Genomic DNA, 16804 nt, shown 5'->3' on the forward strand with positions numbered 1-16804 from the left:
GCAAATGAAAACACTTTTTTGTGTATTAAGACTGAATACATGCTTCTACTATAAACTTCAAACTATCTAAATAATATAGAAAAATAGAAAATAACATACTCCAAATACTAAATATTAGTATTTAGTCAAGAAATATGATAAAAAATTATATGCGGACATGTCTCAAGCAGTTACAAAATTCCAGTTAGGGAGATCCCTCAAAATCTGAGCATACACACTATACACGCTATAAACCCTCACTTTGATCATTTGAATACAAAAGAGATGTGTAGAAGGTAAAGGAATGTAAAATTCTGTCTGAGACTTAAGTATTTTAGCAAGGAAGACATTCTTTTTTTCCCTTCTCTCCCTTTATGCGTTAATGCTGAACTACAGAAGAGCAATATGTTCATTCAGTAAGAATTGGCAAAGTAAATGAGACTCACTACCAATTCCAGGTGATACTGATTTCCGTGAAGTATAGTTTGACAATTAGAGCCTTAGAGTGATAAACGTTGAGTGTTTTCCCCTCAATGACTAATAGTAATTAATAGAGGTCTGTAGACTTATATAAGCCTTAGTAAACAAAGATTTAGAAGAAAAGCTGAAGACTTACTCAAATGGATACTTCAAATAAATATTTGGACTAAAAAAACTGTATCTGTAGGAAAATAAAAGCCATCTGTAGAGAAAGCAGTCTGAAATGTTGTTGTAAATAGAGACTGAGAAAGTTAGAAGGAAAAAAAAGAGAGAATGGTACAGGCATTATTATGCTTTGAATGTGAGTGGATTCAAGTAAAACAATGGAAAAACTTGGTGTAATTCCCAAGCAAAGTTCAAGTAAGCTAGCTGCTAACTTGAGATACCTGTGGACTCAAAGTTGAAACAATATTTATACGGGGCTGCAGAAAACAGACCTCATTGTGGGCCAGAGAGTCCACATGCCTACCTTCCTGTTGATGGTGGACAGCTGAGTTTGACCTCTTATCTTGCCTGCAAGTGTAATGTACACCTCCAGTTTGCTTACTAAATAAGTCTGTAGATACAGGCTTCAGGAAATTACACTGCTGAAAATAAACCAAATCTGCAACAGCTGGGTCAGATACACCAGTCCATGTGCAGTATGCTACTCCCTTAACCCTTTATTCAGTTTAAATGCTATTTCTCAAAAAAACTAGAAAATCCAGGGGGAAAATATTCAACACTAAAGGAAAACATTACATTCATTTTACTAGCAGTCTAATTTCCTACAGAGTTTTGATATAATGGTAAAATGAGGCCCTGCTCTAATCATATTATTAAAAATACTTCATATTGAAAAGCAGATAAGAACTCATAATTTGAGCTGTTTCTACTCTTAAAGTGCTTGCATGTTTACCAGTTTTATTTTTATAAAGGGGATGCATGTGTGCAAATTTCCTGTGGAAATTCCTGGTGGTGGTTTCAGCTGTGTACTCCTTCGTATTGTTACTTCCTCAAAACTATATGCTATCCCTGCTGCACTATGGCTGGAGAATAAGACCGGAGAAGAGTTAAAAAACAAATGCAGTGATATAAATACACTGAGATAAACTGTACCTCTATTATTTTCCTAGTCTGAATTTATTATAAGTGATCTATGAAGGAGGAAACTCTTAGTTTGACACAGTTCAATCCATGCTGAAAAAGGAGAATAAGAAATTCATTCTTGGCAGTATTCAGCAAAATAGCTCTAACTTCACATATGGACTGTGTCACTGTTGGATATGCTCCTGCAAACATATAACTTCAAATTTAATTAGACCGTGTTTTTTGTCTGGAAATATCCATTTGAATCATGATGTAATTCCTCAGGTTTGTCTTTTCCTGCCTTTTAAAAACTGCCTTTTAAAGAAAAGATTTACTGGTAGTTGTAAAAAGAAGTAAAACTAAGGAAATAATAAACTCATGTAGCACACAAGCAACTTTCACAAATACAAGGAATGTATTTTGTTCTTCCTGAGACAAGAGTTAAAAAAAAAGGAAGAAAAAAAAGAAAAAAGCAATCCTAACTGAATTATCTAGATTCACATCTTTACTAATGTACATCATCAGACTGTATGCCTCAAATGCCATATAGTCATCCACACACCACAGAGTGAGTTTATGATGCTGCAGAATCCAAATATTGGATTTTATTTTCAAAACTTACTAATAAACAGTTTGCAAAAGCACTGAGCTTGCTGAAAGCATGGAGAATATGGGAGAGAATGGTAACCGGCATTTAACACAGAGCAGTTTGAATTATGACCTGGAATAGCACTAGGGCATGACAGAGAGTCTCCTAGTGCACTGGAAAGCCACGTCCCCCAAACTTCCCTCTTTCTGATGTTGTGTCATCTGCCTCTTCAAAAATCCAGTGTCTGCCTCTCTTACAGACTTTTCACTCACTGCTGCAGATGAGAAAACATGCCATGCAATATTTCCGCCCAAAAAAAAGAACAAATGGAAAGCAAAACTCTGAGTTTCGAAACAAAAACTTAGCATGGAATTATGGTGCTGATTGCTGATGTCATCTGGGTTCTGAGAATGAAAAAGGAAGATATTCGGTTCTTCATATACATTAAAATATGGGCTGTAGAACTTCGAAGTATCAGTATCAAAGCATCTGAAATGGATGTTTTTCAGAAGGTTCATCTGTCCAGATGGAAAAGGAAAAGAGATGGTTCTTGGACTAGTTTCTGCCACAGAGTAAATGCAGACTTATAGCTGAGCACATATGAAATGAAAAATCTTTCATTCTTATAGCAGCAGATTATACCTACTGGTAGTGGTAAAAGTGAAACACACACATATTTTTACCACATCACAGAGACTTATTAGTCAACACGAGCCTTGGTAAGTCTGCAACACACAGACAGTCATGGTTTACAGCTGTATCACACCTGGAAATTATTATGATGGGCAAAGGATTAACTCTGGTGTCTAAAAGCAAGTTATTGAGAAAATTTCTCCTAATGTAAAAAATTTATCCTGCTGTTCTGAAGGAAATATGAAGCTAAGTGTACAAAAATAATTCTGTCTTGTATATAAACATTTTAGAAGTTATTTTATGTATAAGGTTTTAATGTTAACTAAAATTTCTCCATTAAACTGTACAGTATCAGTTATTTTCCATTTCTATACTGACAGAGAGAGAACCTGGGAGAATTAGTGAAATACTGCTGTATGGAGATGGAGAGCGCTGTGGGTAGAAGGCCGATAAAAATATAGCTACAGGGGGAATCAATTGCTGAGCAAAAGCTATAGAAACTTGTCAAACAGAAGGTAAAATGCAGAGCTGCTACAGATTCTTAGTGTGTCAGTTTAACTTAACACCGTTCATATTCACAGCACTCCTTGTTAAATTAGGGCAATTTATGAATGTAAGCTGCAAGTGACAGAGAGAAGAGGTGAATGAAATGACTAATAAAAACTGTTCCGCCTGCCTCTCTTAAATGGGAGTTTGCACCACTGATCACTGGCAAAACAACCGAAGAGGTAGAACGAAACTTGCCTATTTCTTTCTTGGTAGCAAGAAAATGCACTTCTATGTATTTCTCCTTGTTGCTTTTAGACTCTTTATACTCTTCTTAAAACTATGCCATCAAGGCTCAGACCAAAAAAGTGCCTGTCTCCATCCTTTCTTTCAAGCAGCACATTAAAGCTTTTGTGAGTCTGGTTCATCACATTCCTGGTTGGACTGAATCGTTGAGCAATCCTTTAATCAAACCATGAGCAAAGCAGCTCACATTTGTATTCAGAAAGTGTCTGTGTTCCAGTTCTTGGAACTATTTCCTGTCTCTCCTAGAAGATGTGTGTCTTTATAAGATGCAGGAACTACCACAAGCAATGAAAGATCCTAGGGACACAGTTTCAGATTGGACACAAGAAAGGAAGTCTGGACAGGAGCAGAACTGTGCAGGAAAAGTTTAAGGTCTATGTCAAGAGTTTGGAAGCAGAAATCTGGCCTCTCTTATTGGAATTTCTCCTCCCTCATTTAACAACTGTGTCTGAGTGGCAGTACTATTTGTTTGAAAGGTAACACCTCAGGTTCAAAGGACTGCTGAATTCTTCCCAAGATTTTAGAATTCCAAGGAGATATAACTCAGCTCAAGACTCTGCTGCATGTGAAGATCTGCCTCTGCCAAGTGCCTCTCAGATTAAAGGAGAGAGGGAGAAAAGGATCCTGTGAAATATTTTAAAAATGTAGTCCCAGATTTACTTTGCCGAGCCCTATTTTATGTTTCAATTACAAGACCTGGAGCCTTAAAGTTCCGACCAGATTAAGAACAAAGGAAAGTAGCACTTAAGATTGGAATAAGGTGCTAAAGGATTTTGTGCTTCTTTTTAATAAAGCATTTCAAGGAAATTTATCAGGGCTGATCATGAGGAAAAAAGAAAAAGTAAGAAAATGGAAACACTGTCATAGGAAACAACAAGACTGCCTTCAAGGAGATGGGAGCTTGGGAAGAGATGGCCAAATGTTCCTGCTGGCAGCAGCAAGAGTCAGTATGACCCTCTGTGATTTACATGATGAGGAATAATAGCAGGAAACAAAACTTTGTCTGATGTTCCTTTTAAGTTAAACACCATGGAGAAAGAACAGTCAGAATTGGACTCCAAGTTTTCAAACTCAAGTTTTCAAACTTAAAAACATAGACTATCCCTAGCTGTTAGTAGAATCATTTGAAAGGACACATTTCTTGTGAGCAAAATCTTTTGTAATTTCAGAATAAACGAGCTATTCATTTTCAGTTCTCCTTTTCTTCTAAAGCAAACATTCAACCTAAGAACTTGTTTCCTCTATGTACTTTACGTTCCACTGAAACACGTTGATGAAGCTCCAAACAGCAGCTAAACAAAGAACAATGTTTCAAAGCTAACATTTAACATTTTCAAATGCCAGAATTTGGGCTCCACAAGAGACCCGAACTTGACTCACAGTACATTCAAAACGTGTAAAGATACAGTTGTTTAAATTCCTGGAGACATTTGGGTTTGGAGGTTCAGCACTTTACTACAAACCACGGAGACTTTCTAGCTAAAAGCAGGTTACCAGAAGTTTCACCTCGCCCCCACTTCACTGACTCCTCTGATATGGTGAAGGAATGCATTTGGATGCTGGCCACTTACAGGATTGCTCCACACACAGGAATGTGATTGACGCCTTAGTTCTCATGAGTTTATGCTGTAATCATCTTCTCAGGCTGGCTGAATTAAAACTGTTTATGACTTTCAAGTATAATGATTATGTCTGCAAAGACCAGGGTAAAGATTTTCAAGAAAACCACTTCAGAATTTGTCTCTAGAGCAGACCTGTGATGCTTCTTATCACATTGTAGTGGATAGCTAAGAAGCTGACTGATAATAGCAATGCCCACACCCTTTGTAGGTGAGATACACATAAGTAGACTTGGGAAGTGGAGAAACCATTTCAGAATCACACAGTGAACCACAGAATCGTAGGGTTTGGAAGGGACTTCTGAAGATCACTGAGTGGCCTTCTATGATAAGCAACCAACCTTGGGGCCTTCTGTGATAGTATAAGTGCATCGATAGACAAGAGAAGACAGTGATGTCAATGATCTGGGCTTCAGTTAGGCCTGTGACACAGTCCCTCCCTACAGTCTTCTCTCCAAATTGGAAGGACATGGATTTGATGAGTGAACTATTGGATGGATGAAGAACTGGTTGCAAGATTTGGATTTAAATTTTTAACTATCTCAGCATAGCTTTGTTATTTTCTGTTACTACATGTGATTTAATAAAGTCTCAAATCAGTTTTAGAATCACAAAATAATTTATCATCGTTTAGATAATAACAAAACTGGAGATAAACAAGACAGTTACTTTAATGGGAATTTCACTGGTGTGGGGACTTCAGGAATAAACAATTTTCCATGTATAAACAACGCTGCTCTTAAGTATACGAGTTGTTTCTCCATTCCATTCCACTAATCTAATAACACTGATTACCACAGGCATCAGAAAAATCACACTAATTCTGTTTCTGTACATCAGAAATGGGCCCTGATACCAAAACCTACTGTGTGATATAAATCCTCCTAGTTACAAGTGTGATAATACAAACTTTGTCAGTATAGCAATTTTTATATAAACTCTAAATCTATAACCCCCCACCTCAGTGCAGAACATTCTCACAGGTCAGGTACTCAACTTTTAGACATATGTGAATTATCTAAATATTGAATTCAATTTTCTGTGTTTCCTTTATCTTCGCTGGAGACTTCTAATAGATATGATTTTTAATTTGCTCATAAAAAAAGAAACAAAGGAGAAAAAGAAAACAAAAGAAGAAAACATAATCCTGTGATAGTGTCACAAAACAGAAAACAGTATAAAATCAAGATATATCATGTTCCTGACTTCTCCACAGACTTTCAGCATACCCACAGAAAAGTCAGGCAAATACATAAAATAGTTGTAAAGCAACGTACAGTAATAAAATAGCCTAAGTTAGTTGATAAATTTGAGACATTTACATGCACAGGCAGAACATGTTGATGTAAACATGCTGTCATTTCAAGATTTTGAATGGTCTTTGCCTTTTAAAAGCTTGATTGGAACTGAAAAGGATTGAAAGAACAAAGGACTGTGCTGTGTGTGCCTTTCTAGTACTGTATCTGATAGGGCAGCTCTGCAAGGAGATACTTACAGAAGAAAGTACCGTATCAGAGATTGCTCCCTAAGCTTCTATTTTATCTAATTAAATATAATTAATTGCTTATGTAAATTCATTACCCAGTAATATGAGTCACTGAGATGCATTAAAGAAAGATCAAACCCAAAGGAAAAAATATTAGGAGCAATTCCATTTTGGAAAAATCTCTGAGGGATTTCAAATCTTACATAGGTGAATTTTTCTCTGTGACATGACATGACAACATTGCTGACTTTTATGTCAGCATGGAATGATGAATGTTCTGTAGCACTACAAAATTTCACAACGTTAATAAGCATTACAAAACATTCCTTAGAATGTTGGGAAACTATCAGCTAAGGGAAACTGATCTCTTATGGATGTCATATAAAGCAAATGATAAATCATAATACAGAAAGCACATGATGCTGAATTGGCTTCGCTAAGCAATAAGGTATCAGCTATCTCTAAAGCTAACCAGTTTAGAGATCTAGCACATTGTATTACAGATTTAAATACATACGTCTTTCCCAAGACTAGGAATTTCACAGATTTAGTTTCTCTTTTCTCCTCAACTTTCCCATAATCAGCGTGTGGTTTGCTTCCATGAAATCAAAGAATGAAAATCTGCAGGATCTGCTCCTAATCTGCGAAATATTTCCAACAGTGAATTCCACTAAGCTCACCAGAGGGATGCAGAGTGGAAACAGTCATCTCCCTACACTAAGAGAGCCAAGCCCCTGCTATTGCACGATTCCTGCACATTCAATAAGGCCACACTGACATCCTGGCATTATCCTGGTAGAAATCTCCATTTTTTTTCAATACTTAATGGATTAGCGTGACTTGCTTTAGATATCTTCACTAGGAAAATATGGAATTCACTTTAGGGGAGATACTTTTCTCTGCTAATTGTAACATGAGCAGAGGATGACCAAATCAATTATAGATATATGCACAGTAGATGCTTATATTTTGACATTCCGATATGGAAGCCAAATTCTAAAAGTTGAGGGAAATTTCCAGAGGTCTAAGTCAGCATAATGCCTGCCTGCATGTAGCAATATATTGTTAAATAAGTGGGAAATTTTCTGTCTTAAACATGCTGTTGAAATAGTATTCATGTGGCCAGGAAGTATGACCCAGAGTGCCACTGTCCAGTGAACAGCCACACAGCAACCTCCCGGCCCCACTGCCAGCTTCCTCTCACTTCCCAGTTTAGCTTCTGGAGTTAGGCAGCACAGCCATCCTTATTCTTTGGTCAGATCTGTTTCATGGCTAGATGGAAGGGAAGAAAGAAGAGCAGAGGTGGCAGCAACAGCTCTTCTCTGTCTCAGTGCTTCTCCCATCTCTGTCATCCCCTTCTCTCATCAGCTTGATCTAGCCACACTGCTCTCCCACGCCCAGCTATCAAATTTTCCCTTCAACTTCCTTCCCTCAGCACAGCCAGATTGGCAAAGTTAGCCCACCACCCCTGCTGAAATGGTGCCCACCACCTTCTTCCCTCATGCCACAGCACAGCTGAAAGCCTTGCTTAGCTGAGCAGTGGGAAATGCTGCTGGAACAAGGTAACACTGGTCAAGGTGGTTATTCCAGATGGCCTGGAAGGTTCCTCACCTCTCTCTCTGGTACAAGAGGTCATGCCAGAGGAAATGGGAGCAAGGATGGGATGTTGAGACTATCTCCATAACACAGCTGGCCTGCTTCCCCTCTTTTGTAACTGAAATGCAAGGACATCTAACTGGATACAGAGTTAAAAATGAGCTAAGGTTTGATAGAAACACCTTTTTTTTCTCTTTTTAGATAAATGGGTCCCAATAACTCTTTGTAATGTCCTTTGGAAATCATCTGTGATTTTATCAGATAACAACCTTGCAAATCTAGTCACACAAGATCAGGATTCTGCACAAAGCCGAAAGCATGCAAGCTTTTTGGCTGAGGTAATGTTGACATACAGCTGCAATGAGACAGTGCTGAAACTTGATAAAAACAAGGCAGGAAAATGAGCAGGTTCGTGTCTGGAGTTTAGTGAAGGTATGCTGGTAATTTAAAAAATCCAGGGTTTAGACACACCTTGAAACACTCGATGTAATGGAGACTATGGCTGAAATTGCCATTGCAGCCAGATCCATATTGTGTTTGTTTTACATTATGAAACAGAACTGATTGCTCGCAGCTAAGTGTACACCAAGCGTGAACATGAAAGGCAATTAAATATACAACTTCTCTGTTACTCTTCTCCTACACATATTTTCCAAGTGTAAGACCTCGTAAAAACCATCATCATTACAAAAAGAAATGCCAGCATAACGCTGCAAAATGCACCTATCCCTTTTATATCCAGACAAGGTTCCACGACACCGCCTGCTCCCCACCTTCCCAGCAGAAGTATCCCCCGCTGAGTGCGAACACAGCTCCCTCTAGAGCTCGAGCATTAGGTGAAAGCAGAGCCCGGGCCCCAAAACTTGGGTTGAGAGCCTGGCGAAGCAGCACGACGGGGAGCAACGAGTACGGGCAACGTCGGGGCACAGAGCCCGCGACAAATCCTCAGTGTCTGGGGATTTTTGAAGGGGGGATTACTTATTGTCTATTCTGACAGGGGAGCCTAGCAGAGCCCCATTAACCCGTGCGGAGAGGGCAGGAGCGAGCCCAGCAGTCGCGTTCTGCGTGCTGAACCGAGGCCGGACAGATGTTTGGCGCTGCAGGGTTGAGACCTGAGCCAGCCCAGAGCCGCAGGACCAGCGGCCGGAGCGCTGCCCGGCCCCACCAGCATCCCAACGCCGGGACTCCCAGCAGCGCAGCGCCCAGGTGGCTCCGTGCACAGAGAGGCGTTCCCCGGGTGGCCGCGCCGCCCCTTCCCTCGGGCCCCTTCCCTTAGCGGGCCGTCCCCTCGCAGCCCCCTGTCCCACCTTGCGCAACTCGATGATGCCGAAGCTCTTCCTTCAGCCCCGCTCCCGTCCTCCCTGACCCCGCCTCTCGTCCCGCAGATATAAGTAGGACCGTCCCGTCCCGTCGGAAACTCACCGCGCTCAGCCCCGTCGCGACGTCGCCGAGCCGCCCCCCGAGGATGCCGCGTGCCCCCGCCGCAGTGCGGGCCGTGCTGCTGAGTGCTCTGCTGTGCCGCCTGGCCGCCGCCGGTGGGTGATGGTGGGAGGGAAGCGGCGGGTCGGGGCGGAGGGGGTGGGCGCGGGGCTCCGTTCGGCCGTTCGGCCCCGCTGGCAGAGCGCTCGTTCGCCGCGGCTGCTTTGTTCCTACGGGAGCCCTGGTGTCCGCAGCCGAGGTGCTGCAGGGCTTCCCAGCGGCACCGGGAGCGAGCGGCGGGATGCGCCTCCTTTGTCGGCAGCTCTGAGCTAATCGGAGCGGCAGAGCAGGCCACGGTTAGTGAGCACTGACGGGATGGCTCAGCGCTGCTTGCTGCACGGAGGTCGCGAGCTGTCCGTGCTCAGGGCAGCGCAGCGTTCTGAATAGTTCATCTTTCCTGAATAAATCGAAGGGGAGCCGAGCTTGATGCCTTCCGCATTAGAGACTGTGAGGGAATGTGAACCGCACTGCTGTTGTTTGGGATTCGGGCGTTCTCATGTGAGGGTGCTCTGTTTGAGGTTCAGACATTCTCATAAGGGTCTTCAAGACTTTGTAAGTCCTTAAGAGGTGATGGACTGAAAAGTAAAGTGAGGACTCGTGGAGTTATCTCAGCAAGCTCGGAGTTAGAACAACAGCGAAAGAAAATCGTTTTCTTCTCATATTTCTCACTTCTGCCAGGGCACATTCCTTCGGTGAGACAGCATGAGCACAAAGGGCAGGACTGGGCCTTTCCGCCTGAAATAACTCCCCTAAGCAGCGCTTAGCAGCAATGCTCCCTTTACCTAAACAGTAGTGCAGGCAGCCAGCAGTTACGTATAACACAGCTAATGGCACCTTTTCTCTTTTTAAAGGCAACCCGGAACTACCAACGGCAGTTAATATAACTTGGTCTTCCATCAATTTTAAAACCATACTAAAGTGGCAACCAAAACCATCGGGTTACTTCTACACTGTAGAAATACATGGGTAAGTGATGTGGAGGTGTGTGCATCAATGGCAATTGAAGGAGATGTATCTGGAGTGTTTGATTATTTCTGGGACAGAATGTATCACTTTTAAGACAACTGACAGCCCAAGTGTCAATAAATCCAACCGTAACAATACCTGATTCAGGTTTCTGGCTTTGTCCGCTTCCGAAATGGAAGCTGAGCTTTAGATTGGTATTTCAGTCCTGGGGTGAGGTGTGTCTCCAGCTGCACTGGAGATGTGTGCCAGTGTACTGGAAGAAGCTGACATTTGATCTGACGTGCCGTGTATTAGACACAACTTCACCTTTTTATGTCTGAACTGAGTCTTTGTTCTTTAGCCTCTGGAGGTGTCTGATGATTATGAATCTGAATTTTCTAATCAGTGAATCACCATAATGTATGTTTAATCTAGCTGGGTAATACTAAAAGTTACCTTTGTTCATCTAGCTCTGTCAAGACTTCCTCTGTCATCATGTTTTATAGAAGCTATGAAAGACTACAGACATAAAAACAGTATCAGCCTGTGTGAAGTGTCTGACACCCCTGCTGCACAGAAACTTCTGTGAAGTTCAGCAATAAATCTGTGCTATTCTTAGCTCCCGTATTAATTCATACATCATTAATAAACATACCCTGAAGGGAGTCTGCATCATCAGCTCTCCCACTTGTAATGAAGATGTGGTACTGTAGTCTTTTCTGTGTAGAAAAGTTGCCTAGAAATGAGAGCAGTCTCATGACTAATGGATGAAATACCAACACGATGGCCTAATGCGCTCTTTTATTCTTTAGGCTAAGAGAACAATTAAATGAATAGACTTAAAAGCATGCCCTTAGCAGAATGGCACAACCTAGCTTAGGAGCTCAGTCTTACAAAGAGCCAAGTGTGGACACAGAACCTTATCCTGCACTGTGCAAGTTGAAATGTCTTATGAATCTGGAGTTTATTTTGCTTACGAAATATTGAAGTCTGTTTGCCCAAGGTTTAGCATAGAATCAGGCATAGTTCTGATACGGAGGAACTTCTTTAGACAAGATGTTTCTATAGATGAATTGCACTCAAATGTTTTCTTTCTCTTTTATGTACATTTGTTTGATCACCAAGATCAGATCTCTTCTGTCCTTTTTCAAGGTATTATTAGGGTGCGAAGTGGTCATTAAAACTTTTTTCCAAATGGCTTATTCATTACTTCTCAAGTAAATCCTCTGTTCTTTAGAACCAAGAGAAGTTAATAGAGGTCGTGTTTCCTACAGTACTTTTTCTTGCTTCTGTAACGTAATATTGCAATTAAAATTGCTGCTGGTGTCTTGTTCTTAGTGACTGCATAGATGCAAATACAAGTGACACAAATGAGGTGGCACTGTTAGATTAAGTGATTACTATACGTGGCAGCAGAGCTTCCTAGGACAACTCATGTTGCTTTAGGCAATCATCTTTAGATGCATCTGTGAGCAGGGATAACATTTTCAAAGTGATTACTGTATCTTATTTTCAGTTTTGTTTTCATAAATCAACTGACGAAAAACCCCAAAAGCATCTTTCTGTAATTACTAGAGCTCATGTTTGTTGTTTTCTTTAACTTGTTTCTACAACATATTGTGAAACATATCAGCGCAGAACAGTGGTTTGTTTTTGTGTTTGTTTGCTTTTTCCCCTTCTACTTCTCAGCCTACTATACCTGCAATGCCAACCCACTGACTGAGGGAAGGCCATGCAGTTTGAGGGGAAAAGTATTTTTAGCCTGTGTAAGTAGCTTGTGAAAGTCTTCTTGGTTAGTGCTGACACTTCTTTCTTACTCTTTTCAGGGAGACGTCCGATACCAAAAAAAAATGCATAATGACTAAAGAAACAGAGTGCGATGTCACTGATGCACTCCGGAATGTAAAAGAGACCTACACAGCACATGTATTATCTGTAAAATCCTTGGTAGAGGATGACTTTGAAGAACCACCTTTTGCAAGCTCTGAAAAGTTCACACCTTATAATCAGAGTAAGTAGAGTTCCCAATTAAATCTTTTCATTAGCTTCCTTTCAAGATGATTTTCATTGACTTAAACAAGATTTGGATTTGGCCTAAAGCTTGCTCCTGTAGATTCTTCAGTAGCCCTACTGATGTCTTAGAAGATGGCATTCAGACATAAAGCTTTATTTCCCTGTTGCAGAGCAGTGTGTGAGATTTTAGCCAATACTTGTTTCTCACTTCACTGTTCACCATTTTATCAGCACTGTGTACAAGGTACAGATACTTGTTACTACCAGTACCGCCTTGGCTGAGTAAACTCTTCTGTTTGAGAAGGGAAGTAAGTTAAGGGAGGGAAAGAGCACATTTTGTAGAAAACAGTGGAAGTGTAGAACAAGTGAGAATGGGAAAAAGAAGTGATGCCAGTGTTTTAATTCTGAAAAATGCTTCTTTAGCTATTATTGGAAAACCGGAGATCCAAAACTACACACAAAAAGACTCCAAACTGCGTGTTGTGCTCCGTGATCCACTTACACCATATACGTTTCCTAACGGAAGCTTTCAAAGTGTTCGAGATATTTTCAAACACGACCTGGAATACAAACTCTATTACTGGAAAGATCAAAGTTCTGGAAAGGTAAGGCCTTACTCTGCTTTTCTACATATTCTGTAGATATATAACAGCTATATAATTTTTCTGCTGCCTTAAAAGCACTGGTATTTTCGCAGAGGACATGAAATGATAAATGTTTTCTTCTTTACAGAAAGATGCAACAACAAAAAGCAATATGTTTGATGTAAGCATTGACAACAAAAATAGCTATTGCTTCTACATACAGGGAATCATTCCCTCTCGCAGAGAAAATCGTAACGGTCAAGAAAGCACAGTGCTTTGTACCACTGTAGGAAGAACTACTTTAGATGGTATGTATCTAGTGAAGAGCATTGCGCTGCCTTCAGCATTCCAACAGAAAGACACTTCAGTTTTGAATGTGTTTTATAACTCTGTAATGTGTGATGCCTAAGTTACGAATGAACTTATGTAAGCGAAAGGACCACAGACTAATGGGAAGAACACCATTAGTTAAGGGCCCACCATCTTTAGCTAGCTGGAGTTGGCTGTAGGGTTTTGCTGAACTGCTTTGTTTCAGAGCTGCTGACTGGTCACGAGAGTTTTAGGTCTCATCACTAGATTTCAGCTTTATTTTCTTTATTTGTTTGGCTTCTTGTATGGTTGTTTTTTTCCCCCACTGCTTCCCTTGAATCCACCTGATACAAGTGATCCCATAGCGAGTGCAAGTGGTTGATTATTTCTAAAGCATAGAAGTGCTGGAAATCTGAATGACAGGCATTTCCATTGACTTGTAATTTGAATTGAAATTTATTCTCTCAAAAGTACTGATGAGGTTAAGACTCTCTTTAGTGTTATATTGCCATGTCAGCTGACAGACTGACTTCTCATATATATGTGAGCAGATAGTGAATCAGCCAGTTTTATTCCGGCCTGAATAACACTTTCTTCCGTATAAAGTCTTAAATACTTATTAAATAGTATCACAATACTATCATGCTTGTTTCCTCTCCATTAGATGAAGCAACTTGGACTTTAAGTAGAGAACCTCTTATGAAGTTTTCTTTCTAATTAACTTTATTATCTAAAGTATATGCTTTTAAATATCACAGTAGCTAAATTCTAGTAAGTTACAATTTAAATAAGAATATCTTTTATTGGTACTTTCTAGCTTCTAACCTAGAAAAAAATACTCATAGTTGGTTCCACAGAGATAATGCAGAGACTGGGGGAATGATTTGACCTAGTCTTATTATTTATTTTGTTGTACTATCTAGATTAAAACCCACTGTGAACCACATGAAATAAAGCTTTACTTCAACAAATTCATTCTAAAACAAATTCGGTTTACACTAGGGTAACCATTCTACTTCCATGGTACATATTTTAGTTCAGTGTAAGGATTTGTAGCACTGTGATGTGTCGTCTCTGATAACTCAACCTCGGATTATTTTTTTTTTCCCCAACTCTACAGAATACGGAGCAGAAGTCTTTATCATCATAGCAGTGGTAGCAATTGCAGTCATCACTCTGGCCATTGTCCTAGCGGTGATCCTGTGTAAACGCAAGAAAAAAGCAAAAACTGCAAGAGAAAAAGAACCACTTAATGGTGTCTAAAGAAAAACTGTTGTGGATACTCGTGGAAGACACAAAGGCAGAAAAAAGGACGGAGCCTTTAGCCTCTCTGGTACAGGAAATTTGAAGCTAATGGATCTTTGAGTCCACCAAAGTTCTAGACAGTCACAGATTTAAAAACAAACAAAAGAAAGCCACAGATAGCAGGAAGCCCCTGTCTCCAGTGTCTGGAGGCTGGAAGAATATTTTGGTGATCTGTTACAACATAATTACCCTCCTCATACATTCTTCTCAGCTAGAATCAAATGGATCTTTGATTTGACCAGGCACTCTCAAAGTATAAGCATTACTGAGCCAGAAGTCTTTACAGTACTCATGAGGAGAAGAAAAATACTCGTTTTGAAAATATGTCCTTTGCTAATGAAAAGGACCGTTTTTCTGTTTCTATGAAACAAAACCTGTAATTATCTGACCTTCTTACGACATTATTAACTGGTGAAATGATTGTTAGTTCAGACGGTACGAAGATGCTACTGCTATTTCTGCACTTCTTGGATAAAACTGTTGTGGTCTGTTTATCTTTGGATATATCCAATCAGCAGTAAACAAATTAACGCATTGGTGACCACTAATGCTCTTGCAGTAGGTAGCTGCTAACCATATGGAAAGCATATCTGGATTACACTACACCTGCAGCTCCACAGACAGGGTAGCCTGTTGGCTCCAAGTAAGTGTTAGGATAAATACTTCAGCCTGAGGGAATAGTAACTCACTTCAGGCAAACACTGAGTAAGGAGCAGTAGTTACTGAACTTTATTTAAAATTAAATGGTAAATCAACTGTTTATGTATTATAGATTCAAATCATCTTGGTGATGGGATTCAGAGGTACTTTTTGCTATGACTGTTTTAATATTTATTTTATGGATGACAATCTAGTTTTTATACTGCTGATACCTGTATTTATAGTAATTTATACTTTTCTAGTGAAATAAAGGTGACTGGGAAAATAAAGCTTTTCTTTTTTTTTTTTTTTTTTTTAATGGAGTAAAATATTAATTTGGAACTCAAGTTAAAAATGTGTTTAGGAAATTTACCTTGTGATTGAAGTTTACACAAGTTGTCAGAAATCCAGCCAGAACCACGTGAAATAAACCAGCAGGGCACCCACTACCTGCAAGGACAAAAATATGAGAAGCCATACTTCATGAACTAATGATAGGTATTGAAGAGCCCCAAGTTGCTGGTCAGCTTTCTGTTCGGTTAAGTGGTTATTCAGAATCAGCTTAATCTAATGGAAAGTATATTGGATGCCCAACTGGATGTTTGCTTAGGAATCCCCACGCTGATATCTGTACCACTTTTGATAGTAGTTTTCAGTCATGGCAGTATGGGATTTGACCCCAGGCTGATAACTGCTGCAACATTCAACCTATTGCTGCTGCTAACAATGGGGATAAGAACCAAAACAGAAAGGGAAAAAAAAAGCATCGAGCAGTTCACACTAATTGGCTGTATACCTCAGTGCTACTATGTGCCTTTGAGGAGGCATAACTGCATCTATGAGAACTGATAACAAAAAAATCTTTTACAGAATTGCATTTGATATTTGTTATTCTTACTATACAGTAAGATACTTCTACATATGGATTATGAGTCCCATGATTGTGCCAGAGTAGTTCACAGACACTTGATTTGTTCTTGAGTTCTGTTATTTACAAGGAAAGAAAAAACATGTTAGTTAATATTGAGCAATAAATGCTTAATGCATTTTCTGAATAAGCCTTCTTTGGAAAAAGAATCTTACACCAGCAATCAGAAGCATGAGAGCGTGTGGGAGTAAGCTAAAAAGCATTCCAAAGTTGTCATCATTACTCCCCTGTTCCACTTCATTAGTTTCATTCAGAGTAGAGCTCAGGAAAGGCAAAGTTCATAGGAAAACAAAAGCCCACAGGAAACAGCATGATGTTAATTAAACCATACTGTGCATTTGATTATTTACATAGAAGGAT

General features: G+C 39.9%; 1 protein-coding gene across 1 annotated transcript; it reads left to right on the plus strand.

Annotated features, from left to right (window-relative positions):
• Window positions 1-9654: 9654 nt before the first annotated feature.
• On the plus strand, window positions 9655-15806 carry F3 (coagulation factor III, tissue factor). Its single transcript, XM_015870025.3, has 6 exons — window positions 9655-9777; window positions 10573-10687; window positions 12493-12677; window positions 13103-13284; window positions 13412-13571; window positions 14693-15806. Exons 1-6 carry the CDS (start codon window positions 9708-9710, stop codon window positions 14833-14835), a joined length of 855 nt encoding a protein of 284 aa, XP_015725511.2. The 5' UTR covers window positions 9655-9707; the 3' UTR covers window positions 14836-15806.
• Window positions 15807-16804: the final 998 nt, after the last annotated feature.

The sequence above is a fragment of the Coturnix japonica genome, chromosome 11 (assembly GCF_054131305.1).
Source record: "Coturnix japonica strain WE chromosome 11, WE-NBRP24, whole genome shotgun sequence".
In the NCBI taxonomy this organism is placed as follows: Eukaryota; Metazoa; Chordata; class Aves; order Galliformes; family Phasianidae; genus Coturnix; species Coturnix japonica.

Bases quoted from the DNA above. Each gene is read 5' to 3' on its own strand.
- F3 (XM_015870025.3), top strand. From the start codon at position 9,708: ATGCCGCGTGCCCCCGCCGCAGTGCGGGCCGTGCTGCTGAGTGCTCTG. The intron at 13,285-13,411 runs GTAAGGCCTTAC...TCTTCTTTACAG, and splicing joins AAGATCAAAGTTCTGGAAAG to AAAGATGCAACAACAAAAAG. The intron at 13,572-14,692 runs GTATGTATCTAG...CCAACTCTACAG, and splicing joins AGGAAGAACTACTTTAGATG to AATACGGAGCAGAAGTCTTT.